The 27647-nt window shown below is 47.2% G+C and overlaps 1 protein-coding gene across 1 annotated transcript in view; it reads left to right on the top strand.

Moving 5' to 3' along the window:
• The first annotated feature begins 538 nt into the window (after window positions 1-538).
• The window catches only part of LOC122382938 (potassium voltage-gated channel subfamily H member 2-like), a 74587-nt gene continuing 47478 nt past the window's right edge, over window positions 539-27647 (top strand). The window contains exons 1-3 of the mRNA XM_043368911.1: window positions 539-756; window positions 7502-7656; window positions 12584-12656. Of these exons, the coding sequence (XP_043224846.1) occupies window positions 633-756; window positions 7502-7656; window positions 12584-12656 (352 nt within the window). The 5' untranslated portion in view covers window positions 539-632. The remainder of the gene's footprint in view (window positions 757-7501; window positions 7657-12583; window positions 12657-27647) is intronic.

Raw genomic sequence — 27647 nt, 5'->3', positions numbered from 1 at the left:
CAGCGGCCGAGACCTGAAAGTGCCAAATGCTGAACAACTCATGTGAATTATGGTCGCGTGCCGATTTTTTATGTATCCTGCCTGCATCCTAGGTAATTCCCCTTACAATTAATTAAAAAATAGATATGCTACACAATAGACTTGTTAAAGGTAGCTCACTTCGCTGCCCGCTGCGATTCAAATATTGCAAAGGTAGGTACGATTGTTACAATTTCTCGTAGGTATACGTCTACGTCTCAATTTCTCGTCACATTTTACCACCCAACGCCTCTCTTCACATACGACACAGTCAGCCCTCAATTCAGTTCGCAGTTAGCACCTTACAACTTTCTCATTCACCCCACCTGCGGCTAGTCTCTTGACAGACATCCAAGGGTCACCCATGGCCGTCCACCCTCCGCGTCACGATCCGAGAAGGTCACGTGACCTTTTCGGGTCACGTGGTACCGCTCAAGGTCACGGTCGCCCGACTCAGCTGACTGTGTGTTGTAGTCAGTGTGCAGTGAGATGGCGGCGGGTGGGGTGACGGGATGCGATTTCGGGTGACGTGATCTGAGACTGCCTAGGGGCAGAGTGAAGAGTGCAGAGTGAGCAAAAGCCGGAAAGAGTGGAGGGTGGGGTGGGTAGAGTCTATGCACCGCTACGGGGACTTTGCCAGAGCTCTGGCGTTTTCGCTATCTTCACGGAGACTGTACGAGTCAAGCCGTAAGCAGAACACATTCGCTGCTCTGCTGGAGCACCTCTACGACAGGCAAGGTCGGTCATGGTTACACATGTAGTATTTCCAGCGGTAATTGTCACACCTTTATCAGAATCATACGTAGAGTCCTTTCGGCCACCGGTGGTCTATTCGAGTCACCGGTTAGACCCTACCGGTGGCGGTGGAGTCAAACCGCATATGAAAGTGGGCGATGACGATTTATGAAGCAAGTAAAATCTTGAGGAACGCGTCTTAGAGTTTTCTGTCTTATACCTACCTATATTATATGGAAATTACTGAAAGCTACTCGCTGACGTTTCTCGGTCTCTCATTGTCATTGGTAAACAGCGTGGTCTACCTGATTTCCACCAGTGAAAACGGAAATCTGCCTATTGATAATATTTTGACATGTGAAACGTTAGCTGAATTAAATTAAAACCTTGAATGAGCTCAAAACTTACCGGACATTTTTAATGCAGCTCTCATCCAAATCCAATCATGATCTTGAACATTTGAAACAGCTCAAGGTTATTTGATTTCGATAATATTAATCCCGCTTTGTGAGACAAGCAGGAGCTTCGCTTTTCTACCCGAAACAAAATCGAAAACCTGTGAGGGGCTACACCAACACTGACTACTTTGGCTAACTAAATAAACTTCACCTGTGTTATGCAACCCTTTGAGAGCTGACAAGAAATTGTCACGGTTTATAGCACTAAGTCATCAACAACGCTCGTTAGGGTAGAATATCATTTGCATTCTAATTAGCTGCGTGAGTGAAAGGTGACTATGCATGGCCTTAATCTCAGGCGTGGAGTTGCCTTGATCTAAATGTCTGCCGCTCGCGCTATTGATGTCTAGACTGGAGATTCACCAGCGTACCCTGATTGCAACGATGCAGCTTTGCGCCTGTCCGCTCTGCCAGCGTTAGCTCTCAAAGTTGGCCGGTGAACATGATCAAAAGGTCAGACAGGTTCACAATTCCATCTGCGAAATTCCAGTGGCAGTTATAGTGATGATACGGTTGACGAAAATGGAACTCGGCGAATGGCAGGTGTTATTGCTAACGCCGATCTTATTTCGAGATCCAGGATAGCATATCAAGAACATAGCAAACCGATCTAAAACAACCTACCTGCTGATGAGCATCAAATGTGAAGGCACCCTGAAACACTACCCAATCAATTCAATGCATTATCTCCACGGGATTCCATAATATTCCTTCGGCGCATTGCTCATGCTGTCACCATTAGCTCGGCTGCCTTCGCCTTCGCCCCTCGCCCCCCCCGTCACCAAGCCTCCTCCCCCCCCCACCATCCCGCCTGTCCTCCTCCCCTCCCTGCAGCATTGCCCGTCGTCGCTGGCCGTAGTCGCCGGCCCGTCTGCCCAGCCATCATGCCGCTGTTGGCAGGCGGTGATTTTCTGCACGGCTGGTCGACGGCAGCTGTTTGTCTCCGTCAGTCTCCATCAGGTTGGAGCCCGTGCGGCGGCGTGCGAGCCGCGCTGAGCTGTTTACCTTCGGCCTGGGAGACGCAGCCACCCCCGCCACCCCCACCCTGCCCCCACCCCCGCCCCCGCCCAGAGGAGCGACCGTGGCAGTCGTCGACGACGCGATGGTCGGTGATGTGCCGCCGATGGTATGGAGGCTTGGTTCTGTGGCGATCGAGGGAGGACGACGGTTGCGGTGGTGGTGAGGTTAGTGTTTACATTCAGGGCCGAGAATCGATGATGCAATGATGGTGTTTGGCGGGTGGATGAGTTGTGAGAAGTATGTGGTGAGATGCGAGCACACATCGCGGTCAGTTCGGTTAGGAAAAAGGTGGCACGAGCGGCGGTGGCGCAACTCTGGACCTAAGAACTGCAGCTGGTGATTGATGGATTGGTAGTCGGACCTGACGTTTGTCTCGGATAGAGCTTTACTCGCTATTCTTGGCATCGAAGAAGATTGAGGGTCGGCCGTTTAGCCTATGGAGTTCTCGTGGGTCGGCCGGCAGGCAGTGTCGGCGCTGTTTTTCGACACAGAATTCGTTTCACAGGACACGCGTCTGGTGGAAGGCGAGGCGATTCTCCAAGTTGACAACGGGCCATTTTTGCCGCTCGCATCACAAATGTGTGACCCGCTCACCTTTCAGGAATTGGAAACGCAAACCGGATAACTTTTGTCGTCATTGGACTCCAGATTTGCATTGGATTTTCGACGGTAATGTTTCGCATACAGTAAATGCATCGATTTCTTCCTTTTTTAGTACGCGATCCTATCAAAGTTTGCGTCGACAGCGATCTTTATTCGCCATATAATGCAATAAACTTTCGCATATGTTTTGCGTCTTCCTTTCAACCCCTGTATGACTATTTTACGTTATATTCCCTAAACGTTCCAGACAAGTCTTTATTTTGGTTCAAAACAATGCCAAGTTCTTCGCAATTTTCACGCCGGATGCCAAACCCCAGCGACCAGCTTCTGGAAAACCACCGTAATTTCTCGATCCAACGTGAAGTGGTCTCCACCTGTGTTCCCTGTTCTCCTGAGCGGTCCTGGCTAGCGTGCAGAGGGGGTGGAGGGGCGGGTAGGAGGGGAGGGGGGCGTGGTCAGCTGTTGGTCGGTCAATATGTCGATGGCAGACGGTCGATCCCGACCTTGGCTGACCGAGATAACGCCAATGGTTTGTTTGAGCTCTTAATGACTTGAGCCAGCGAACGACCTAAGGTTGGATTAGTTTGGGTGGAACAGCCAGCTGTAGGGGTAAAAATACCAAGCTGTCTAGTAAAAATACCAACAGTCTGACAGGACAGAGCCTCAGTTTGAGCGAAGTCTAAATGTCGCATGCAAATGTGGTTTAGTAGGGGGACGTGTTAAATATTTATCAGCCCTTGGCACCCATATGACGGGAATTTGTGATGGACTAATTCACACGCTGCCAAAAACAGATTAGCCAAGAATTGTTGTTATGCGCTCCATTTTTCTGTAATATGACCCTGTACTTTACAGTCTCTTTTGTTGATTTGCAAGGAATGAATATGCTTGGCGAACGGCGTTTCCAATGCCTTTTGAAACTAGTCAATATCAGTCAAGGAATTTCTTCACATGGATTGTCGGTGAAATTTGAGGTCTTGGAGATGCGTCGTAGGTACATCTTCGTTTCGCGTTCCTCGTCTCTCAGAACTTGTATAATTGGAGAGAGGCTATATGACCGGATAACGTCAGCTGCAAATATTTTTCTACATTTAGCTCCGTTGGCCGCGAATAATGTCCCACTCGTAACTGCATGACGGTTGGATATTCTTAGTTCCGTAATAACAAACGCCACTCGACGTCTGCACTATGTTTAGAGCTTTTGCTCATGGGTCCGGAGTGCCCCGAAAGCGCTCGTATTTCCATATCTGATGAGCGGAGATCAAGACGCTAAAATTTTAATTTCATTATTTTTTAACAATGTGTGGCTGAAATAAATTTTGTCTTTTATTCGACTCGGGCTCCGGCATTTCTTTATTTCATATAACTGTGCTCATTTTTTGATATTATGTTTAAGCTTAGAATTCCTTTAGCTCAAGATCGCTTGCCTCCTTTTCACAGCTATACATACAGTGTACACAATGCTTACTAGTATTTAGAGAAACTTACCTCTCCTGATGCTGTCTGAAGGAAGGTATGTTTTATCGCATGTCAACCACACATAATATCTCCATTGAAATAAGTCATTACGATATCTTGTTTTGCAGTTAATTAATATCATCTTGAAAATGGTAAAAGTGAACGGCTGTGCACCGGTACAGACCTCCAATGCAAAACATCATTTCCACCACCCACCACATTGGAAACAACTTTTCTTGGCATCTCTTTCATCTGTAACATCAAACCATTTCGGTTGAAATATTGTGATGGAAGATTCGGTTCCTGTGGAGCTCTATCCGAGTAAACGAAAAACACTTATTATGATATGCTGCGTTACCGATGGGATGCGTCAGGCAGTCTCGGAACGCTTTACTCGCTCCATCGAGCGTTCAAGCCGGATATGCGCATCTGGCCATTCGCGATGGCGATCATGAGAGCTGAGGCGTGTCCTGGATGGAGGACTGCTCAATGTCGCTCCCGTTAGGCAGGACCTACTGTCGATATGCGCGATTGGAGTCGGTCTGCAATGATGGCTGACGACGGCACTGTGCGTCGGATACAAATTGTCTGCCACTCCCATCAGACAGCGCGTCGCTCGCGACGCTACACTCCAGCGCAGTGCGACGTTAAACACGGCCCAGCGGGAGGGGTCATTCTCCCTCAGAAGTGCCGGTCGGACCCCTGCCGGTGACCGGCGGGGTGCGCCGCCGCCGCCGCTGCCGGCGGACTGACCCAGCCGGGAAACATATCACTGCTCCGCTCCGCTCCAGCCGGTGGAGCGCCGCACGCGCCACTGATGTTACGACCAATCGCCGCTACCGACATTCCCTCATGCATGGCTGATGGGTCCAATTGGTGTGCGGGCAGACCGTCGGAGGCGGGTTGGCGCCGGACGGGGTCGCGGGTCGGACCGGTCGGTCGCCGCCGGCGCCACGGTCGATCAGCTATGTTTAGGGACGGTTCAGGGGCGGCTTACGAACGGCCGTGGCGCCGGCTCATGGGTGACGACTTACAGCTGAAAGACCGTATTGAGCCAATGAGCTGCGGCTGTTGCTTTGCTGAGTCGAGCGTCTGAGTGGTGAGATATGTAGCTTACCACGCTTCTCACCACAGCTCTCAGGGTCAAGAGGGCGCTGTTTAGAACGCCGCCGGTACATTCCAGGAATCTGTCACCGTGACAAGTCTCTGTTTGAATGACTGGGCGGGTCGACACGGTCGATGGCTGGTTGAATTACTGCGACATGGTGCACCGGCACCACCTGGGACCTCCACGGTGTCAGGACAGGCGTGACAGCCAGACGGACAGGACAGGACAGCGCAACATTGGCGCTGTCATGCGCAACATCGAGGAGATTTAGGTTCTCCAGCTAATTTGTGGCCTCGAGAGAAGAATGCAGATGAAGAAAACCATTCTTGGAAACAGCCAATAGGAACAATTAACTAACCTAAGACAATCTAGTGTAGTTTACGGTTAGAAGCTAAACGCTTCTGTACCGTGGCACCGAAAAGTTAATATGCAGTTCAGCTATAACTACTTTGACTTGCCGGCCGCTCGGCTGGGGCGCCGGAAGGGCGGTCTGCGCCCCGGCGCCCCGCTCGGGCGGTCGGTGGTCAGGGGCGCTGCCCCTACGAATGCGTGTGTACTGTGTACTGTTTTATTTTCCATTTTCATATGAAGAAGTAGGGCAGCGCGGGCGGGGGCAGGAGGCCCGTCTGGAGCGCCGGGGAGGTATCCCACAGCTCTCCCCGGCCGGGGAGGTATCCCCCAGCTCTCCCCGGGGCCGGGATGGCACTATGTAGCTGGAGTGTCGTCCCGGTCTGGCCAGACGGGCCCAAAAATCATCATCATGTGTTCACTTTTAATAACTATCCTGTCTCTGTTGATGTGATGAATGTGTGTGTATGTGTCAGATGATGTAAATAAACGTTAAAAAAAAACTACTTTGACTTGCATGTTCGGGATAATTTGTTTTCCTCTGTAAGAATTGCCTGGCTTCCACGGAACAAACAGGTCACAGATCTGCCCAGTGCTCATTTGTTTTGCTCTTTACCCTCGATAGTCGATAAGTATAGCATTTGCCTCATCCTAATGAGTCGTTTGACTTCCGCGTAGTGCATGCCATGTTACGCAACGCGGCGACCAATCTGTGCGTATGTGAATCTGTGGGGTTAATTGGATTTTGTTCTCATGCTGCTCACTGCTCAGATACATTCTCCAGATGATAGCCCAAGTATCAGGTGAATATGAATAACTTCTTTTCCATGCGCAGATCCCTGTAAAGGCTAATCGTAAGCCAGTTGGTCCTTATTCAATGGCGTTAGAGTAGAATGCAATAAAGCAGATTCATGGTGACTGTACTGAGATGGATGGCGGCGCTTTGCTCCAAGAGGCGTCCAATCTTGCTCGGACTGTAGGCTGAATCGATATCTTTATGAAATTATAAACACAATTGAAACAAATGTACAAAATACCACTTGTGCTCGATGTGCCCATATGTAACTAAAAGTTAATGGGTCAGCGATATGCATCGAAAAAGAAATTTCAATCATGAATGATTGGCCAAACTAATCATACTGTAAAAAACATATGTTTTAGCTGATAGATTTCGAGCACACCAATGCATATTGAGCTGAGAAAAAAGTAATAAGAGCAAGCTCAGAAATTTTAAAATCAATGAAAGTCTCAATATCGTTTTACGGCACAACTAGATATTAAACAGTTGCAGTTGCCTATTCATTTAGCTCGTCAGTTCCCTACTTAAATCGACTTATTCGTTATGTGATTGTCGTAATCGGGTTTTCCTCGGCGATCTGGCGTCCCCGGGGATCCCGACAGTGACGCCTGTAATTACCCCCTCATCAGCGGCAGTGATAAATGACTAAACACAGCCGTAACTAAGCTGCCGGGATGGCCCCGGAGACTAATTGTCTTATCAAATTATGGAACGGTATTAAATGACGACGGATTACAGAATAATGCGCTGAGTTACGATCACACAATTGCATATCATTCGTAATCAACTAAATAACCAAACGTTTAATCACATCATGAATCATTTAACAATCATGTCATCAAAACATTACACTGATGTCCACTTAACTCAAACGCTGTCCGTACCCTCAACTGTGCATACTTGGCACATTTGGCCGCTTGACCTGACCTCTGTTCCCTGCTGTTTTACCCCCAGATCGGGCGTTCCTGGTGGTGAACAACGTCGAGGACCGCACCGTCATCTATGCCAACGAGGGCTTCAGCAAGATGACCGGCTTCAGTCGAGCAGAGGTGATGCAGCAGGGCGGCCTCTGCCTCTTCCTGCACGGACCTATGACATCACAGGCGGCGGTGAGTGACCGGTCACCTGACCTGGTGGCGATAGTGACTGAATGGTCACGTGACTTGATGGTTGTGAGCAGTGACCTGTCACGTGACCTTGTGGCTGTGACTATAGTGACCTGCCACATGGCATGATAGCTGTGAGCAGAGAGGTGTTCATGAATGAATGTAAATCGAATGGTTAATAATTGATGGTAATTTTTTTAATATACCGCAGGAAGAAGTTTAAATTATCATTACCGAAAGAGTGCATCAAAGACGTGAAAATTAAGCAAACAAAGTCACCTAAAGCGGGCACGAGGATGAGAGTAGGATTCAAGTCAGAACTTCCTAATCTTTCAGAATCTTTTACGTCTGTCTTCGGCGATGCAATTTTGTGGTTGAGGTGGTCAAATACTACAGAACAAATAATGGTCAACACGCGGCTAATGTTGGCAGACGTTAACGGTCTGACTTTTCCTCAGCGGTTTTTCGTCTTCTTGGTCTTGACCTGATGCCATTTTATGTTTCTCTATCGTCTACGTCTGGCAAAGTAAAAACGCATAAATGTTTGCATTTTGTGTATGCACTGTCTCTCATTATTGCATTGTCATTATGAGTTTACTTTTAACCAATCATAAGTTATACTCGTATGTTGTCTTTCCTAAATTCCGTTAGCTAGTTCATACCTGCTACCGGTGGATGCACCCTGACGGTTCGTAGTATAACTTGTGATGGCCCAGAATAAAAACATTTCAGAAAAGTGAAATAGTCATTTTGTAGGATAATTCATTGTACGCTGTACGGTGATTGGCCCTGGGACCGATGCTTATTTCTAAGACAAATTTGTGTAATTATCTATGTTTGTGATATAGGTAATTAACATAGATGTTGAAATACCTGACAAAGCATTGAGTTTGAATCCACGACTCTGGCAATTTACTCTAATGTCAGAAAGTTTGGCTGGTGCAGCCTGAAGAACTGTTATGAAACCTGGAAAAAATATGCAGGAAGTAGTTTCAGAAGGTTGTTTGAAAGTAGAATGCCAAACCATCTGGGTTTTAGATTAAAAACTCGCTGCTAAACTTCCTTCAGATTGCGGTGTCTTTGAAACTCAGTCTTCATTTGCAGTTGTCGTGTTGAGGGAGGTTGTTTGTCTCAGAGCCAAACTTCACAAGACTTATGAGGCTAGGATGCTAGGCTAGGGGCAGGCATTATGGCCCGCGTGATGCATTGTTTTCAGAAGATATGTGAATGCATTATGCACTTTTGCTTGCTTGCATCGATAGCCTTTAATGTAGGTAACAGTTTTATGGACCCTGCCGGAGATTAAAGAGAAAATTCTGATCGACTTAGCAGCCCAAAGAAAGACGGCGTCAAACGCCGACATTTTACGACATATTTACAACCTAGTGTGAAATACCTTCACGCATGATCCCATCACTATACAGTCAGTATATGTATTCCACATAGCTCAGCTGTTACCCTTTAGCTATAAAATTTCAGAACATAAAAAAGCACTAAGAGGGCACTTTATCATATCATCAAACAAGCGTCCTAATGTCGGCCTTAGGAACAATGCACTATGGGGAGATAAGAGCTGCCCTATAGCTTGCATTGCTGTCCCTATCCAATAGCTCAGTTCGTCTAATTGACAGCCATTATGACTGATTTCGCTTGCGGCTGACACGATTCGTCTGCACAGTTGACAACCCGTGGCTTGGGTTCATGCCAAGGTGATTCCACAGCCAACCTTTGGAGATACTCCGGTATCTCAGAAGCGAAGCCCGTTCACTTCCTTTTAAAAAGTCAAACGCAAAGATTGGATTGAGATGTGCCGCATGGGAAACATCGTCACTTTCAAAGATCTAGCTAATCTCGCCTGGAGTAGACCGAAGTTTCTGAGTGCGACCCGTCTGTCGATCTCTTGCACACCGTCCGCGGCCACAAGAGTCGAGTTTGTCGTCACTGAGTGCTGCTTCGGACGGCTCGGTGGCAAAACTCCGCGGCACTCATCAGCCCAGAGTGCTCTCTGGCCGTGAGGGGCGCTCGAGACGAACAGAAGGTAACGCCCCGGGTGATAGCGATAGATGAATCCCGGAACAGGAGCGGTTGAGGTGACACCCGTGGGGTAAGCTGGTGACGCAAGGAATGGAAACGGTTATTTGATTGTGTTTCATTTGCTCAGAAAATGCGTAAGACAAACTATCGGTCGCAATCTACTGAGCTGTACCGCCTTCGCATTCGTATTTACCTTTCCCAGCGAACTTAGCTCAGTGAATGAATTTTTTGAATTTGAGCTGACTTATCCGTTGCGACTTGCGATATTACTGCAGAGCGATCGGGAAGCGGGCGGCGTTCATCCCCGGTGACCTATCCGTGGTTGAATACGGACGGCGGTACGAAACGTGCCTGCAGTAGTGATGAGTGTCAGGCGCGACTCACCGGAGCTGTCGGTACCTAGCACTCACCAGATCACACTCACACAAACTGTGCTGACAGTGTTTCATTTTTTTTTTGTCTCAGCTTTCCCTTCCTCTCCCATAGGAGGATGGACTGTGGATAGCTGGGAGAAAGAAGACAAAATTATGAAAGACGAGTTTTTGTTGGAAAAATTACAGACGATTAAAAAAAAGCTTGGTAATCTAGACCCTATAGGGTAAGGCGAGAAACGTGTTAAATTACTTTTCCTTTAACTTTGCCTCGAGATGGGTCGGCTTGACTTCTGACTAAGCCACATGGTTGAAACGGCAACGTTCATAATTGCAAGGAGATAATTTTGGGAACTGATATTTTCTGATGTTTTAAGCGAGTGGTTATGTCGAACTATAGGCAAATTTGAATTGTTCATAGAGGGACGGTACAAGTCTACAATGTCTCATTGGGCATGTCAGGAAAATACTTGTGTGACAATGCATGCCAAATCGATTAAAGATCAATGCTTTTCATTAGCGGTCTACACGCCGCCGGCTGTCTATGAGCGATGGCGTGAAGGCGTATCTGATGGGGGAAGTCTCCACCATGATTCATGACTGATTAATTAGTCAACACGCGACTCCGGCCCTGACAGTCGCGGCCGGCCAGGCTGCAAGGGGCTGGAGGCTCACTGTAGCGGTTGGGAGGGGCTGGGGTGGGGGGAGGGGGTTTGCAATACGCCAGTGGCTGTTTGTTCCGCGACGGTGGTGGCTCATGGGGGCCAGCCAACTTTTGCACGTCCCATGAATCATGTCTCTGATGTGACTCAGCTGTGGGGCCATTGACCTTTGACTTGAGTGATGTGGTGAAGACGATTGTCTAGGCCAGAATATGATTTTATTCGGCAGATCCATTTTCCGTGTCAAAAGCAAGTGGCCTGTGATACGTTCTAGGAGATGGATGGCATAAGATTGATGAATTGTCATAAGCGATAGCCATTTAGTGATATAAATCGTATATTTCGCCAGCTGCACTATGAAAAAGCGTGCACTTTCATTAGCAATTCCATGGAAATTGCTCAGTCTCGTAGATTTAAGACAAACTCTGCAAACACTACGAAAATGCGTACAAATTGAAACTTGTTTCAACACTGTTTGCTAAACTTGTGCTACAATTTTAAACAACTTTACGGCGCTTAAGCATGCAATTTTCACGGGGTTAATCAGACTAAGTCTCAGGTATTTGTAACCAGGTAAGTTGAAACAGCTCATAAAACAGACTAGCTCACTGGATCTTCAGGATTTACCGCTCTTCTTGAGCAATTAGTTGACCTGCAGCCCAAACAAAGGCTGACTTTAAAATGAGTGGAGCTTGACATTATACAGAAGATGAGCGTTTCAAGTGTGGCTGGACGGAGCCGAATGCTCGAAATAAAGTTGGTAATAATGGTAACAATTGTGATACGATATTACGATACTGCTGTTCGTGAATCGGGACCTAACAATCATGCTGTGCATAGGTATAATTTAATATTTCCTTACCGCACAAACTGAGTGAAGAATCAAATATGTAGGTACAGCTCTCACGGTATTTAGTGGTTGGTCAGTGAATGTGTTTTAGAAAAAAAACTTCGATTGATACAGACAATTCCGTAAATTGATTCAATAGCAATAAAAAGAGATTTTGCGCGGAAACTTCGGCGATGGTTGTCGACGGCCGCTAGACGTATTTATCAATAATCGATTACTCGAGGGCAGCGCTTTTCGCTGTGGCCCGAAGGTTTGGACTTTGAATTGTGAAAAACGCCCGCCCGCCGCAAAACGCAAACACCACAAAACGCGCAAAACGCACGTCCGAAACGCCAACGCAAACGTCGCAAAAAATAAACAAACGCCCGCCCGCCGCAAACCACAAATAAAAAAACGCAAAAACGCCGCAAAACAATAAAACCGCCCGCATCGCACGCCCGCTAACCGCCAAACGAAAACGCCAAAAATCGCCCGCCCGCCGCCAAAAGCAAACACCGCAAAAAAAACGAAAAAGCGGCCGCCAACCGCAAAAAATTTTAACACCGCAAACGACGTAATCGATTATTGTGGCTAATGTTGGCAACCAGCCACTTTATGCCGTAAGAGCTGAACATGCTTCTTTTTTATTGTGTCTGCACTGCGTCGGGGCAGGCTGGCTAACATGATCTCGTCTAGCCTTTTTTTGGGATATCCCACTGTTTCCAATCTGACCACTTCGGGTCGCGAATAAAATGGGCACTAAGAGAATGCGTCTCACTAAGACACATTTACACTTCTTTGCACAGGTAGTCACGAAGAATGGACTCAAACTGACCCGCCACACTCTTTCTCTGTCGCGGATCTATACCATTTTCTGGTGTCTACGGACCGACTTTGGTTCCTGTCCGACCCTTTCATTGAAAATGCTCTGGACGTGGCCGGCTGGTGTGAGGCTGAGTCTGTCCAGGTTCAGAGCCGGCTCCGGCCAGGCTGGCACGAGATAGACGGCTTGTATATTTGCTCTCTACTGGCAGGTGGAACAGATCCAAGAGGCGTTCAGCACTGGAGAGGAGGCGCAGGTTGAGACGCTGCTCTATAAAAAGGACGGTGAGTGCCCGGAACGACGACCGGGGGCGGAACAGGGGAACGGAAGGGGAGGGGAAATGGGAAGGAAGGGGTGTAGGAGGAGGAAAACGACAGAGGGAAACGACAAGGAATGTGCGAAGCATAGTATGTGAAGAATATTTCAATGATCGTGTGTTTAACGCATTGCTATTACCATTATTAGTCATTACGTACCATAATCTGCTCGAATGGATTACGTCGTGGTTGAAATCAATTATTGACAGCGAGATCCTAATGACTACTGATTGTAGAGGATCTCGTTAGAGGAAGATTTTACGTTGGAGGGGGAAGGGTATAATTGTGGTGTTAAGACTTCACTTTGATTTGACTCATGATATTGCTGGGCTCAAACAGCAGTGACACTTCAAATTATTTCGTTTTCACCGAGTAAAATCTTTTCATTTATACCCACGTCTCTCAGCTCACCGTATCACCCCACATCGACTCTGTCAAGCACGCTGACGAGAGTACACACTCGCGCGCCCAATGCCTACTGAATCTGTCACCTCTCTCCCTACCCGACCCTCTCTGTGCGGTGCCTCACGGACACTGCCCTTCCCTCCCTATGATCGATCAACGTAACGCAGTCGCGCTGTATTATGTATATCGTTGCGTGTGTGTGTGTGTGTGTGGGGGGGGGGGGCTCGACCTTGTTACGGGACGGTCAGTCCGGCCGTTTCCGGTTTCCTGTGACACGTCTTGCTAATGCTGCGAGGTCAGCGGTAGGTGGGGAGTGGGGTTGGGGAGGAACAGGGTGGGTGGCTGACAAAATAAGGGGGTGGGTGACGACAGACAAGGGGCTCAAGAGGGAGTGCGATATTTGTAAGGCACTTGTTGGGGATTGGGTGGGTAAGTTGGTAAATTTTACGCGCATTTATTGGTGACAATTTAAAAACAACAAGAGTGGATATCAAAGATGTCTGTTTATGTTTATAAACATAAGAAATACTCGTGAAACAGGTCGGTCAGTGGCAGATTATTTGCTTTTTAGTCCAAACAGGAGTCGATAGGTGGATGGTCATGGAGGAGCTATTTACGAGGGCGACTGTCACCGGATCTGAAAATCAAGGACGTCCTAAGTCGCAGTCGGACATTGCAATGTGCCTCCTTCTGACAGAGCCCGATTGCATCGCATCTTCATTGTGCTGAATAATTCAACACGGGTTTGCGTGATAGGTTAAGCGCATGGAAAGGGACATGTGTGTGTAGTCGTATTCGGCGCTTCAGCCTTCAATACACTGTTTAAGTCAACTGATATATCTGCCAAACTAACAAAATAATCAGTTGCCCAATTCACTTTCATCATATACCAGTAAAACGCCTTTTGGGCGAAGAACGAGCGAGCGAGATAGTGAGCCCTGCACGTGCGGAAGGGCGAGAGGGTACTTCCAACGGGCTTGCGCAAAGCACCCTTCTAACCGATCTCTAGCGGTGTACCAAATTTGAACGCAATCGGCCCAGCCGTTCCTGAGATCTGGAAGCGGCATTCTGCACGTGCGCACGTGCAAACGGCGTCCAAACTGACTTTTGCACGGCACCCTACTAACTGGTCCCCAACCGTGTACCAAATTTGAGCGCAATTGGCCCAGCCGTTCTCGAGATCTGGAAGCGCCCCCTGCACGTGCGCACGTGCAGTAGCACCTTAACCGCAACACATGGGAATGCATTGTCTGGTGGGTGCCTACCTGTATGCCAAGTTTCAGCGAAATCGCCCCAGTAATTACCGAGTTATTAAAATGGGAACAAATTTGACACCTCTTATTGTTGTATTTTGCACGTGCACTGGGGGTGACCCACATGCATCGAGAGTATCCTATTTTTGGTAGAAGGGATGATGCTACCCTACAAAAATTACCGCAAGCCAATCGCCCAAGCGGCTGCTGAGATATGAGCCTCTCAAAATCACTACTTTTGCAAAACAGCTTGAACACCCTTGACTTTTCACGTGGCACGTGCCACGACGGTCACTGAGATGTATCAAAAGTAGTCAATTACGGGGTAGAAGGGATGGGGCTACCCAACAAAAAAGATCGCAGGCCAATCGGTCCAGCGGTTGCTGAGATATAAGCCTCTCAAAAGCGTTACAGGCCGGGCCGGGCCGGGCCGGGCCGCTCATACTGAGATTTTTCCGTTATATTGAAAAGACTCACTTCGCTCGCTGCGCTCGCTCGCTCGTAACCAGTAAAACGCCTTTTGGGCGAAGAACGAGCGAGCGAGATAGTGAGCCCTGCACGTGCGGAAGGGCGAGAGGGTACTTCCAACGGGCTTGCGCAAAGCACCCTTCTAACCGATCTCTAGCGGTGTACCAAATTTGAACGCAATCGGCCCAGCCGTTCCTGAGATCTGGAAGCGGCATTCTGCACGTGCGCACGTGCAAACGGCGTCCAAACTGACTTTTGCACGGCACCCTACTAACTGGTCCCCAACCGTGTACCAAATTTGAGCGCAATTGGCCCAGCCGTTCTCGAGATCTGGAAGCGCCCCCTGCACGTGCGCACGTGCAGTAGCACCTTAACCGCAACACATGGGAATGCATTGTCTGGTGGGTGCCTACCTGTATGCCAAGTTTCAGCGAAATCGCCCCAGTAATTACCGAGTTATTAAAATGGGAACAAATTTGACACCTCTTATTGTTGTATTTTGCACGTGCACTGGGGGTGACCCACATGCATCGAGAGTATCCTATTTTTGGTAGAAGGGATGATGCTACCCTACAAAAATTACCGCAAGCCAATCGCCCAAGCGGCTGCTGAGATATGAGCCTCTCAAAATCACTACTTTTGCAAAACAGCTTGAACACCCTTGACTTTTCACGTGGCACGTGCCACGACGGTCACTGAGATGTGTCAAAAGTAGTCAATTACGGGGTAGAAGGGATGGGGCTACCCAACAAAAAAGATCGCAGGCCAATCGGTCCAGCGGTTGCTGAGATATAAGCCTCTCAAAAGCGTTACAGGCCGGGCCGGGCCGGGCCGGGCCGCTCATACTGAGATTTTTCCGTTATATTGAAAAGACTCACTTCGCTCGCTGCGCTCGCTCGCTCGTAATCATACCATTACATCTATATCATTCCTAATCATTCATGTTATTACGGAGCGAGCGAAGCGAGCGGAGTCTTTCCTTAGATTAGCGGAAATTTCTGAGTATGAGCGGCCGGCCGGCCGGCCGTGCGGACGCTTTTGCGAGGCTTATATCTCAGCAACCACTTGACCGATTTACACGCGGTAATTTTTGTTGGGTTACTTCATTCCTTCCACCAAGTATTGGACTATTCCCGATGCATGTGGGACGGGTGACCCCTTATGCACGTGCCACGTGCAAAACGAAGAGGTGTCAGTTTTGCAATTGTTGCAATATTTCGGTAACTACTTGGCCGATTGCGCTTAAAGTTGGCATGTAGGTAGGCACCCACTAGGCGCTGCATATCCATGTGCCAGAGTTGGGGTGCTGCTGCACGTGCGCACGTGCAGGGGTCGTTTCCAGATCTCGAGATCGGCTGGACCGATGGCGCTCAAATTTGGTACACGGTTTGGGACCGGTTAGTAGGGTGCCGTGCAAAAGTCAGTCGGGACCCATTTTGCACGTGCGCACGTGCAGGGTGCCGCTTCCAGATCTCGAGAACGGCTGGGCCGATTGTGCTAAAATTTGGCACATCGCTAGAGACCGGTTAGTAGGGTGCCGTGCACAAGTCATTTGGAGGTACCCCCTCGCAATTTCGCACGTGCAAGGCCCGCTCTCTCGCTCGCTCCGTTAGTCGCCCCAAAAGGCGTTATACTGGTCAAATATGCATTCTGAGTTAAGTCGAACACCAGGGCCCAATCTTATAAAGGTTGTGCTACCAAATGCCGTACTATCATTCCACCCCACTCTATTTACGGCACCCTATTCACGCAATCTTATAAAGAGAATAGTATGGTAATTCTATTCACGCCATTTTGCCCACAGTACAAATCAACGCCAGCAGGAAACACGCAACGTGATTGGTCAATGTCTTGTCGCCGTCGCTACTGGAAATTATGCGTACTGTTTGCGAACAGCAAAAGTTATGTGTTTTAATTTTAATGGGGCATTTATTTCTTTTAGAGACACACATATGATATGTGTAATAAATAAATTATTTATGGAAAACGTGATAGCAAACTATGGAAAACACCAACATGCTTGAAGAATTCTCCTGAAAAGTGGATTGCCGACCAAATAAATTTCAGCGAGGGCATTCTCGCGCTCAGAAATTCGAGTGAATAAAGTGTTTCTTCTACTAATCATTTGCATTTATTTGCTGTTAAGGCATTGCAATAAATTTGTTAAAGAATTATTTAAATAGTCATTTAATTATAGCTCGGCTACTGTTTCAGTAATTTAAGTAATGCCGTTGACAATGAAGCTCCTACAATTTGAGCATCAAGATACGTACATTAACTGGATTAATTCAAGATATAGCTTATTTTCCTTCTTGTCATAAGCTTTTGACATTTTCCTTCTTGAAGATAAACTACTAAAATTCGAAGACTACGTACATGAACTGAATTAGGTCAAGTTACAGCTTATTTTCCTTCTTATTCAAGCATAGGTACCTGTTACCTAACCTAAAGCTAAAAAGCAATTCCTCAAAAGATTGAAGAACCCAGTCTACATATCAAAGCATATCAAGAAAAATACTCGGCTCAGAAGTCAGATCGAGATGCAGGAAGAGAAACAACACATTGATCCGTAACTGTGCCAGACAGAAAGTGGGGAGATACGAATAGTGAGTAGGAATTAACTTTTTTTTGACAAACTAATTTATATCATCATTAATTTAGATATCTAATCAGAAGCCATGAAGTGCCCGTTATTTGTGTCATACGTGAGACGTGAGAATAGGCTAAAGACCCATACCGATTCTATAATGCAGTGGCTGCCGAAAATCTATGATGGTTACTGGCGCTAAAATCCTATCAAAAATCCCCTTTTAATTTGAAAAATAAATCCATATAACGATGAACACTCGTTTTTATGTGTTTTAGTGTGCATTTAGTTCCTGAAAATACATATTTTGAAATTGATCGTTGTCTGTATAATAAGCATCATTATAATAAACCATGAGTTAATATGTGAAGGATGTTTTAATCTTAAAAATATCATAACGTAAAATATTGCATACTTATATCATAAAACATGGAATTCATCTTAAATCAATTAAACTGTCTGAGAAGCTCGTCAAAGTACGCCACAAATTCTGGCGTGAAATGGACGCCGCTGAAACCGCAAACAGCTGATGATTGTCGGTGTTTTGAGATGTGCACAGCTGCTCACGGTTAAAATTATTCTACAGCATCCTCAAAACCAGCGGCTACCAATTACCGTAAAGAACGTGCCGTGTTTTCGATTTCAGAGTTTTATAAGATTGCGTACTATATATCCAGCCTTAGAGTGCTGCCATATCCATTTCACGACGTTTATAAGATTGGGCCCGATTGGGCCCATAAGCTGCTTTGCTGCGCAGCATACCGGCAGGCGCCTGATAGCAGCGCCATCTATGAACGATTTTATAAGATCGCTTAGTGCCTGCTGTGCGCGGTGCCCGCGATCACATCAGCTGACTACCTATATCAGAGTTTAAGCTTCAGTTTATAGCGACTGGACATACCAAATATGTTCCGACGATTATGATGTAATTCTGTCATCTGTGTCGCCCCACTGAACTGATGACCTCAGTTCTTGGAACACGAAAATAGAAAAAAACGAGCTTTGTTGTCTCCGTGAACGAGCCATTGCGTCGACCTTCGATGATTTGAAGCTGATATGATTGAAAAAGCGTTGCACTGCCAACAGCACCCATCAGTGATAACTGGAAGGGTGTAAGTCCGTCCAAATGGTAGCCGATAGCTACCCACGCAAGGAAAAAATGTGGTAGAGGGAAATTATCTGTTGTCGTTTGTAATTCACTCTGAGACGTTCGTAAGACAAATTACAGTTGATGCAATAATGATCATTTTTCTATAAATACTGAACGTCGTAATCATGAAATTGCCCTTCAGTCTCTAATCTCCATTTGAAAAAAGGCTACTAAATTGCTCGGAGGCAGCCGCTCTTTGAGCGTCTTGAGATTTGTTTTCGTTTCCGGGTTATTTGCGGCTCGCTCATCTGGGCCTGGCTGAATTACGGCACGGGTCTCATTAACTGCTTTCGTCGGCCTGGCGGTCCGTCTCGGTTGGACCGTTTTTGTGAGAGAGGCTGTGCTGTTCCGAACGTCCCCCGCCGCCTCCCCAGTCCATCTCAGAGACGACGGCGAAGGAATTCGATGCCGTCTTTATTTCACTCATCCACCTCTTCGGCTGGGGAGATGCTGTAAGCACATGGATATATCAACGAAAACAGTGAATGATCAGTGAGGATGGAGATGATAACATAGTGATAACAACCGTGACTACAGACCTAACAGCGCGGTTGTGATGAACTTCGTGATGCGAACATGCTAATATCCATGACTCAACCATGACAAAAGCGGCGACAACAGCAAGTGCATAGTAATGACAATAGTGACGACATCCATGACCATATCAGCCGCGATGACATTTGTGATAACACCCGTGACTGTGGCCGTGACGATGGCCGCAACGACACCCGTGACGCAGCTGCCTCACTGCCGGTCTCGGGGCTGTCCGGGGGTGCAGCGAGGCTGATCACCGATGCTGACGTGGCTGACCGCTCCTCCATCGCCCCCCGGAGTGGGAGGGGAGGGGTCGCCGCGCCCGCCGCGCCGCCGGGCAATGTATGTTTCATGAGGCGGTCGGCCCGCCGGGTTCCGAGCGGCTGTGACGCAGCTCTTTGGCAGCAGCGGATGGAGTGGATGCGCACAGAGAGGGAGGAAGTCGCCATTGTCCCCAGATGATGACAATATAATTGATGCTTTAAAAAAAAATAAATATAATAAATGAGCGTAAAGGCAGAGTCAGCACAAATCTTTTGGCCAAATGTATCTGAGATGAATCTGTCAGGCCTTCAATGATGTTGTCGCAACGGCTAATGGTGAGAGCATAACGCGCTACAATAAGCATGTGTGGTTATCTGCATGACTCAGAATTACCTCCTGATAATCAATGCGAAACAATATTACGTAAAACCAGCTACACGTAAGCAGTACCCTCCCTCTCTCCTCTTTACTCGTTGTTCGAGCACCGCAAGTTCGAAGATAGCTCCCATTGGGGATGGCCCCTGTTTGGAGGCGGTCTTTGTTTGGAGGTGACCTCCGTTTAGAGACGGTCTCTATTTGGAGGCGGTTCCCGTTGGAAGACAAGCTCCTCCACGGCCACAGCTGGGATATCTGTGATCGGACAGTCGTCCATCCGTCGGGCGGTGCCGAGCTGACGTCACTGACGCTGTACTTACCAACCGCGGAAATGGACATCCAATCAGGCCTCGGCAGCGGCCGACCCGTTTCGGGCGGGGCGCGTGCTCCATCTCCGACCCCTTCCCCGGCCCACCGCCCTCCCTTTACCCCGCCCGCCTCTGCTCAAGCCGCCGGCCATCCTCAGACAACCCAGTCTAATGGTCAGGTTCAGCCTGAATGCGCAGTCTTTTCTAGAGAGGATTATAAGCTGAGGGCCGCTGATTCATGTGTGGTCAGTTAATGCTTGGTTTGTTGTAGAATATACAGTTTATACGTGCCACGCCTAACCCCTAGATGCATCTTGCATAAAGCGCATTCTGATAGCCTAGAATGTGGACTTTCATTCAAGGGCTCATTGCTTGTGAGTGTATAAAATACGAGGTCTAAACTCGCGTGCACTAGCTGCTTTCCCAATAATTCCGCTTTCAATTTGTGTTTATCTTTCATATAAGCCTCCTTCCTGCTTATCGATTACTCGGCTTGGCTTTGGCTTGTGTACTATCCTATGTTATTTTTGCCGTCGCTGGTAAACCGCTCTGATGTCGACATCACCGCTTAATACGAATAAGATGGCTAGACGCTCGGGGACTTCACAAACAAGCTATAAGTGCTGTAAGTGGGAAGTGCCATCATTCCATTAAAGAGATGTGCAACGTAATGGAGACCTTAAAGAACTCAAATTGGATTTAAAATGCAGCAGATACGCTGAGGTCATGTATGTATTCTTTAATCAGTGGGGATTGACAATATTCATATTTGACTTTATCCGTGATCGTGACAGGATGAAGACATCGAGTATAACCGAATGATAATTTGGCACCTATTCTAGATGGATAAAAGATAGCATGTAGCCTGAATGACATCTTAGTTCGATTTTTTTTTTTCGAGGAAAAGGTCAATGATTCTTCACGTATCTATTAGTTCGATTTCACTGAAATGTAAAATTTTGATATCACCTGTTTTAAGTTGAAAAATGATTCCAAGTCGTTCTTAATTTCTTGATTTATTTACTCGTATTGCATGGAGGATTTATATTGTGTTATTATGTGTTTCATGTGGAATGTACCGTACTACATGCATGCCATGCAACGTATGTTTGGTTTGAACATAATACCGTGATTTATCTGGCTGAGCCCGAGCAACCTCAGAACGGACGTCCGCTTACCTTGGCCCGACAAAAAAGGATCTCACACGTCAACAAGCTAGTGCACCCGGCTGAGGTGTGCGGTTACCTGGGTTATTACGAGCGAGCGAGCGCAGCGAGCGAAGCGAAGTCTTTTCAATATAACGGGAAAATCTCAGTATGAGCGGCCCGGCCCGGCCCGGCCTGTAACGCTTTTGAGAGGCTTATATCTCAGCAACCGCTGGACCGATTGGCCTGCGGTCTTTTTTGCTGGGTAGCCCCATCCCTTCTACCCCGTAATTGACTACTTTTGACACATCTCAGTGACCGTCGTGGCACGTGTAACGTGAAAAGTCAAGGGTGTTCAAGCTGTTTTGCAAAAGTAGTAATTTTGAGAAGCTCATATCTCAGCAGCCGCTTGGGCGATTGTCTTGCGGTAATTTTTGTAGGGTAGCTGCATCCCTTCTACCAAAGGTCGGATACTGTTGATCTATGTGAGTGACCCGTTAGGCGGCACGGGCGGACATCGATAGCAGCGCCTCTATCGGTCACTAGGGAAAGCTGGGCTGTAGGCGACGAAATACCGGCTGAGTTGTCACACGCTGAATAGGTTTATAGCCATCCGTCTTGTGAAAAAGTTGAACTTTTGCCTTTAATATTTCTACAGGCAATTTTAGAAGTGTCTTCACATGGATTACAAAGCCGTTTAGATTATTGTATTCACTTCAAGCCTTCCCTATTGTTCTTGATGATGTGGGAACTATTTCTAATTAGTGTTTCTAGCTTAGTAAAAGAGCATACTGTGCAAACGATGAAAAAAGCATAAATGGAAGATTTTAAATGCAATTTTCTCTAACAATTAATGGTAAATTCTCTACATATCAAGGAAAAGGTGCATGCTAACTGATAATTTAAAGTTCTTGGGGCCAGTTGTTTTCTTCTTTTCTTACGTCGCCCCAATGGCCGCGAATACGCTTGTGATAACGCCTATCGCCCCACTGCACGTGCAAAATAAAAAAGAAGAGGTGCCAAATTTGTTCCCATTTCAATAACTCGGTAATTACTGGGGCGATTTCGCTTAAACTTGGCATACAGGTAGGCACCCACCAGGCAATGCATTTCCATGTGTTGCGGTTAGGGTGCTACTGCACGTGCGCACGTGCAGGGGGCGCTTCCAGATCTCGAGAACGGCTGCGCCGATTGCGCTCAAATTTGGTACACGGTTGGGGACCGGTTAGTAGGGTGCCGTACAAAAGTCAGTTTGGATCCCGTTTGCACGTGCGCACGTGCAGAATGCCGCTTCCAGATCTCAGAAACGGCTGGGCCGATTGCGTTCAACTTTGGCACACCGCTAGCGACCGGCAAGAAGGGTGCTTTGCACAAGCCCCGTTGGAAGCCCTCTCGCCCTTCCGCACGTGCAGGGCTCACTATCTCGCTCGCTCTTTCTTCGCCCAAAAGGCGTTTTACAGGTAAAGGATATAATCTATTTATTTAAAATGCTTATTGACGCCAATAAATCGTCCATATACTCCCAAGCTGATGCAAAGCTTTTCACCATGGATACCTAACTCAAGAGTTTATGTTGCAAACCTCAGCATAACTCACACAGTACTTTTACACTCGGATCTATGCATTTTAGATAATGCAATAACACTATTATCCACATTATCAAGTACATGCAACATTTCGTTTATGTTCAACCTAGCGTGTTCGGCGTTGTTCTCACACCCTCGTCGCTGGCACGTTAGGCCCTCCATGGGCGCCAGCACCACAGCAGCCCAGCTGACGACGACGCGTCCGTATAAACCTCGCGTCCGTGTTTTCCTCAGTGAGTGATGACGCCGACACTGAATACACGTGACGTCATCGGCCGCGATCCCCAGCCGCGCGAACGTTATCATGTCGGGCATTTTCGCATACGGTCGCATACCGCCGCCCTCAACAGCGTCGCCAGTAGGGCCGGACAAGTGGACTTGATCCCTGGAGTGCGGCTTTATACGCATAGTACCCAGGTGCGGGCGGAGGTGGATGGTGTGTGACGTTTCGTTGTGCGCCGGCTCTGGCAACTGGTCACCTACACGGCGAGGTGGGGGCGGTGGCCGAGCGCTAGTATGGTGTACGGTCGATGAATTGCGTGGGGTGACGTCGAATGTGAGCTGTCACTCCGTGTCCACATGAGGACGGCAGTCACCGGCCGAACCAACACCGGCTAAATCAATACCGTGGATGAACTAATAGCGGCCAAACCAACACAGACTACGTGTAAATCAATATAGTGGGTGAACCAATATAGTGGCCGAACAAACGCCGATTAATCAATCTATATAGTGAGTGAACTGATAGTGACTGAGCCGGTACCGGCTAAACGAACTACTTCTAAAACAGCACCAACTAAAGATGATCCGGTTCTGAGCAAACACAGATTAAATAAGCACCAACAGAATCAACACCACCCGAACCATCACTTAATGAACCGACACAGACTGAACCAGCCCCTAATGCACCAGCATAAACCAAAACCAACATAGTTCAAGCCACCACCGGCTGAACCCACAGTGCCGGTCCCTCCCCACGAGGTCGCCGTATTTGCGCAGCGACGATCCTCGGCGGCACTGGTGCCGGGGTGGCCGGCCGAAACTCGATCGATCCGTGGATTAGCCGGTCGTGACGCAGTTAATCGCCGACCCACTGGTCGTGCAGCGGGCGCTCGCTGTTCTGTCCCCTGAGTCGTGCAGCGGGCGCTCGCTGTTCGGTCCCCTGACCTACATACATCGGCCCGGCGCAAACGTGACTTGCACTAACAGGCACAATTTCGTCAAAATAAATGGTTTTTCTTGAGTAATTCTGTCACTTGAGCATAATATTTCCGTCCCATGGTGTGTTACGATATCATTAATCGATATTTTTCCTTAATGAATTATGTGTCGCTAATGTTTTCTGGGTAATAGAAATAATGCCCCACGCACTCCATTATTAATCATGTAATGCATGATTGTTTTATGATATCTTAGCTGTGTTGCATTTGTTTTGAAGCCATAACTTTCTGCATGCATACACGTATCTGTGTGTAACTCATCATACTTTTCCTATTCTTTCCCCATCTAAGTAGACATTAACGACTTGGGAATTACAACCCTGTCATTGCTTAGCTCTGCTCGGCATGCGCATCATGATTTACTGTCACTGAAGACCTGCTTTAGCAGGAGAGGGTCCGTATCAATCAAACCCAATCTTAGTCACAGCCTGAAAGACCCACTTTCGAAAAAGACCTGCATCATCATTGATTCTACAGGATCAGCTGAAGGAAGTTCGAATGCGCTGTTGGATATTGAACAGAATAAATATATCTTTCTAGTTGAGGTTTATTTGCCATTGGGTCTACAGTGCAGGGATATTTCTATCTTGCACTGCTCTGGAATGCAAAGATAAGAATTTGTTATCTTTGCATCCCTCTGAGATGCAAAGATAAGTTCTGGAGGGTTCATAGCCAAAAATCAAGAGTTCAAGTGATGATGGGTCAATAACCGAACGACATTTTAATGCGTTGTTTATGTATGAAACTTATGAAATAAAAACAAACTACTGTAAATATATTGTTATAGAGATGAATACATTTAAATATAATATTTAATTGATTAAGAATAAACCTCAACATAGAAAGATATAGGATTCCTCATGGCTCACTCGTGGAAGATCGGATATCTTTTCCTCGCGTGTTACAGAAAAACCTCACTCCTTCGTCGCTCGGTTTTTCAGTAACCCGCTTGGAAAATATATCCTTATCTTCCACTCGGAGCCATGAAGAATCCTCTATGACTCACATCTCCCATTTATCATTCACGTTTGTTCTGGAAGTGTCTTTAGTGCTCTACTTTTTACGACTTCTAGCTACAAATTGCTCAAATGCTTGGGAAATTCGCACAGTAAAAATTGACATCTTTCGCATAGTAAGATTTCATTATAGTCATTCGTTCGGGCAATATTTCATTCATCTGATATTGTTTTTTGTCTGTCTTGGATAGCATATAAGACGTTTCGCCATTTGTGGTGCATTTTCTGCGTTCCATCTCCATTCCCAGCGTCCTCGACAGCGCTGCGGCGGTGTGCGTGCCAAACGCACTCGCTTATTGCCGCTATATTTGCCTAACGCTTCCGGGCCATTTCCCAAACACTCGGCCACTCGGCGCGGTCATTCCTATTCGGGGGCGGGCCGGCCGGTGCGGCCCAGTTGGCCGCGCTCCGGCCGGCGGCGACCGATCACGAGTCGACTAACTGCGCCCGGATGGGGCGGCTGCTGTTCGCTGCGCCCATCGCCCGGCATGAATAATGTATTCATAACGCAGCCGGCAGGGGCACGGGTCACGTGTCACGTGTCACGCTGGGTCACCGGCGCTGGACGGTGGGGACGGGGGCACGGAGTTGGATGAAGGCGGGCTGCGCTGGACGGTATTTAGTAAGGGAATAGGTCGATGTCTCTCATCTCTCTGTATGCGGTGAAACGCCAGGTCTCTTCAGTGCCAGAGTAAAGGGGCTAAGGGGCTGGTGACCAGCAATCAGCTGCGTCACCGTTAGTTAGAGAAGAATTGAGTTGATTGATGTGGCTTGCCAATAAATCGTCCAAGAAATATCCAGTTAAGTTTAACAAATCAAGTTTTTCCAGCTTTATTAATTTCAACAGCAGTGTTATTTTCAGTATCGCTACCAGCATCACAGCTGCTACTTTATTGCCTTTTATGACATTTTCTTTTTTCCATTGGAATCCTTCATTGGAAGGCGCATCTGTTTGATAAATTGGTGCATCACGATTGTTTCATCATGCTCCTGAGAGCGTAGTCTCTGAAGTTATAGACAGCCATTTTCTGTGACTGGAACTCCAGTGTTCGTCTAGATTTCAGGGCTGCTATAGTGGATTTCGTTCTCGCCGTTATCACGAACAATCGATCAACGTCAGAATGGCCGGCTGCTTTCCTTCAAAACAAAGTTATCATTTCTGCTTCCGTCAGGCAACGATCAGTAAATGGCCGTCCAGTGCATCCATGGGCTTAACAGCATTACTACGTCGTGCTTTATGATATCCGGAACTGTTTTTGCCTGCTTTCCAAAGCTTATGTGGCGCATGCCTGCAATATGCTATAGACTACAGATTATACATATAGAAAAGTATGTGGCTAGACGTAAGCGAATTGCTTTATAGAACACATCAGACACCACCCGTAATTACTAGTACCACACTAAAGACTAGTACATTTAGTACATCTTCAAAACAACATGCCTATCCCAGTTGATTCCTGAAATGAGGCTCGACCTGTTGTGTGATAATTTCTCCATGTATGTATTAGGTACTCACCTGACAACTAAACTTGTTTTTTTTCTTTGCTACACTTACATAATCCTCCCTAAATATATCATTCGGATCCTGGACGGGACGCGCCTAACTCTGTGACTAACATGACATGCATAAATACGACCAATGAGGAAACTCGAATGCCAAACGCGATTCCACCTCTCAGGCCTGTCTCGCATGTCAAACAAAAGTCGCGAAAAGGGACCACCTATAGGTACAGATAGTCAACCAAACATGACACCAAATATCCCAGTGCAGCGTTGCCTATACTTATGTTTCTCGATGTCCCTACAACTTACGCTTTCTTTATATTTTAATTAAAGAACCACATAGCCTCTTATTTTCCAAGTGATGCGGTGGAATGGGTTGGCAAACATGACCCATTCCTGCAAATCCAGTGGCCAGATTGACGCCTTCATTGAAGTTTGACTGTCAGACTTTACGCCTGCACTGGGGTTGACTGTCGGACTGACTATAATGTCTTTAATTAAGTTCAAAGAACTCATGACGCCTGCGCCGGAATCGAGAAGGTGACGTATAGTTGAAGGAAGGGCGAACTGTCAATTGATTACGTTGTCCGGCGGTGGTTAGGGCGAGTAGACGCAGTATATGATGCGTGCCGGCAGTGTGTAACTAATATTGATGAGCGGATAGGGACGGGAGATGATCAGTAGGCTGGTCGGTATCGCGGAGAGGGGTAATGGACGGGCGTTACTAATGACCAGGGTTATTACACCGGCCAGCAGAAGTATGTTGAGGCCTGATGATGATCATGTTCGTGGTAATGATCATGTTATTAATGTGCTGCGGCTTTGCTGTGTCCTTGGGGCATAACATGAGAAATTGTTCATGGTCGGTGATTTTATCTCATATGATACGCAAATCATGCATCAATTAGTCGTATAAGTGTACCATCTTGGAAGAAAATACTCGGGAAGTAATCTGACAAAAGTTCCATTCCTATACTGCATTGCACGGACGATAGGGCTCCCCAGTCCCCATACCCACATTCCTGCAGCCATCTCGCCTGCTTTTAGCGTTGTCACTGAGCTCTTAATTGAGCAGTGTCACTAGAACATGATTAACATGAAACATGAACACGTCACTATCACGCTACATAGAACATGATAACAT

This window comes from Amphibalanus amphitrite, unplaced genomic scaffold (assembly GCF_019059575.1).
Source record: "Amphibalanus amphitrite isolate SeventyFive unplaced genomic scaffold, NRLGWU_Aamphi_draft 000150F_arrow, whole genome shotgun sequence".
Classification (NCBI taxonomy): Eukaryota; Metazoa; Arthropoda; class Thecostraca; order Balanomorpha; family Balanidae; genus Amphibalanus; species Amphibalanus amphitrite.
The sequence above is the reverse complement of the archived record's forward strand: the minus strand, read 5'-3'. Positions and strand labels throughout refer to the sequence as shown.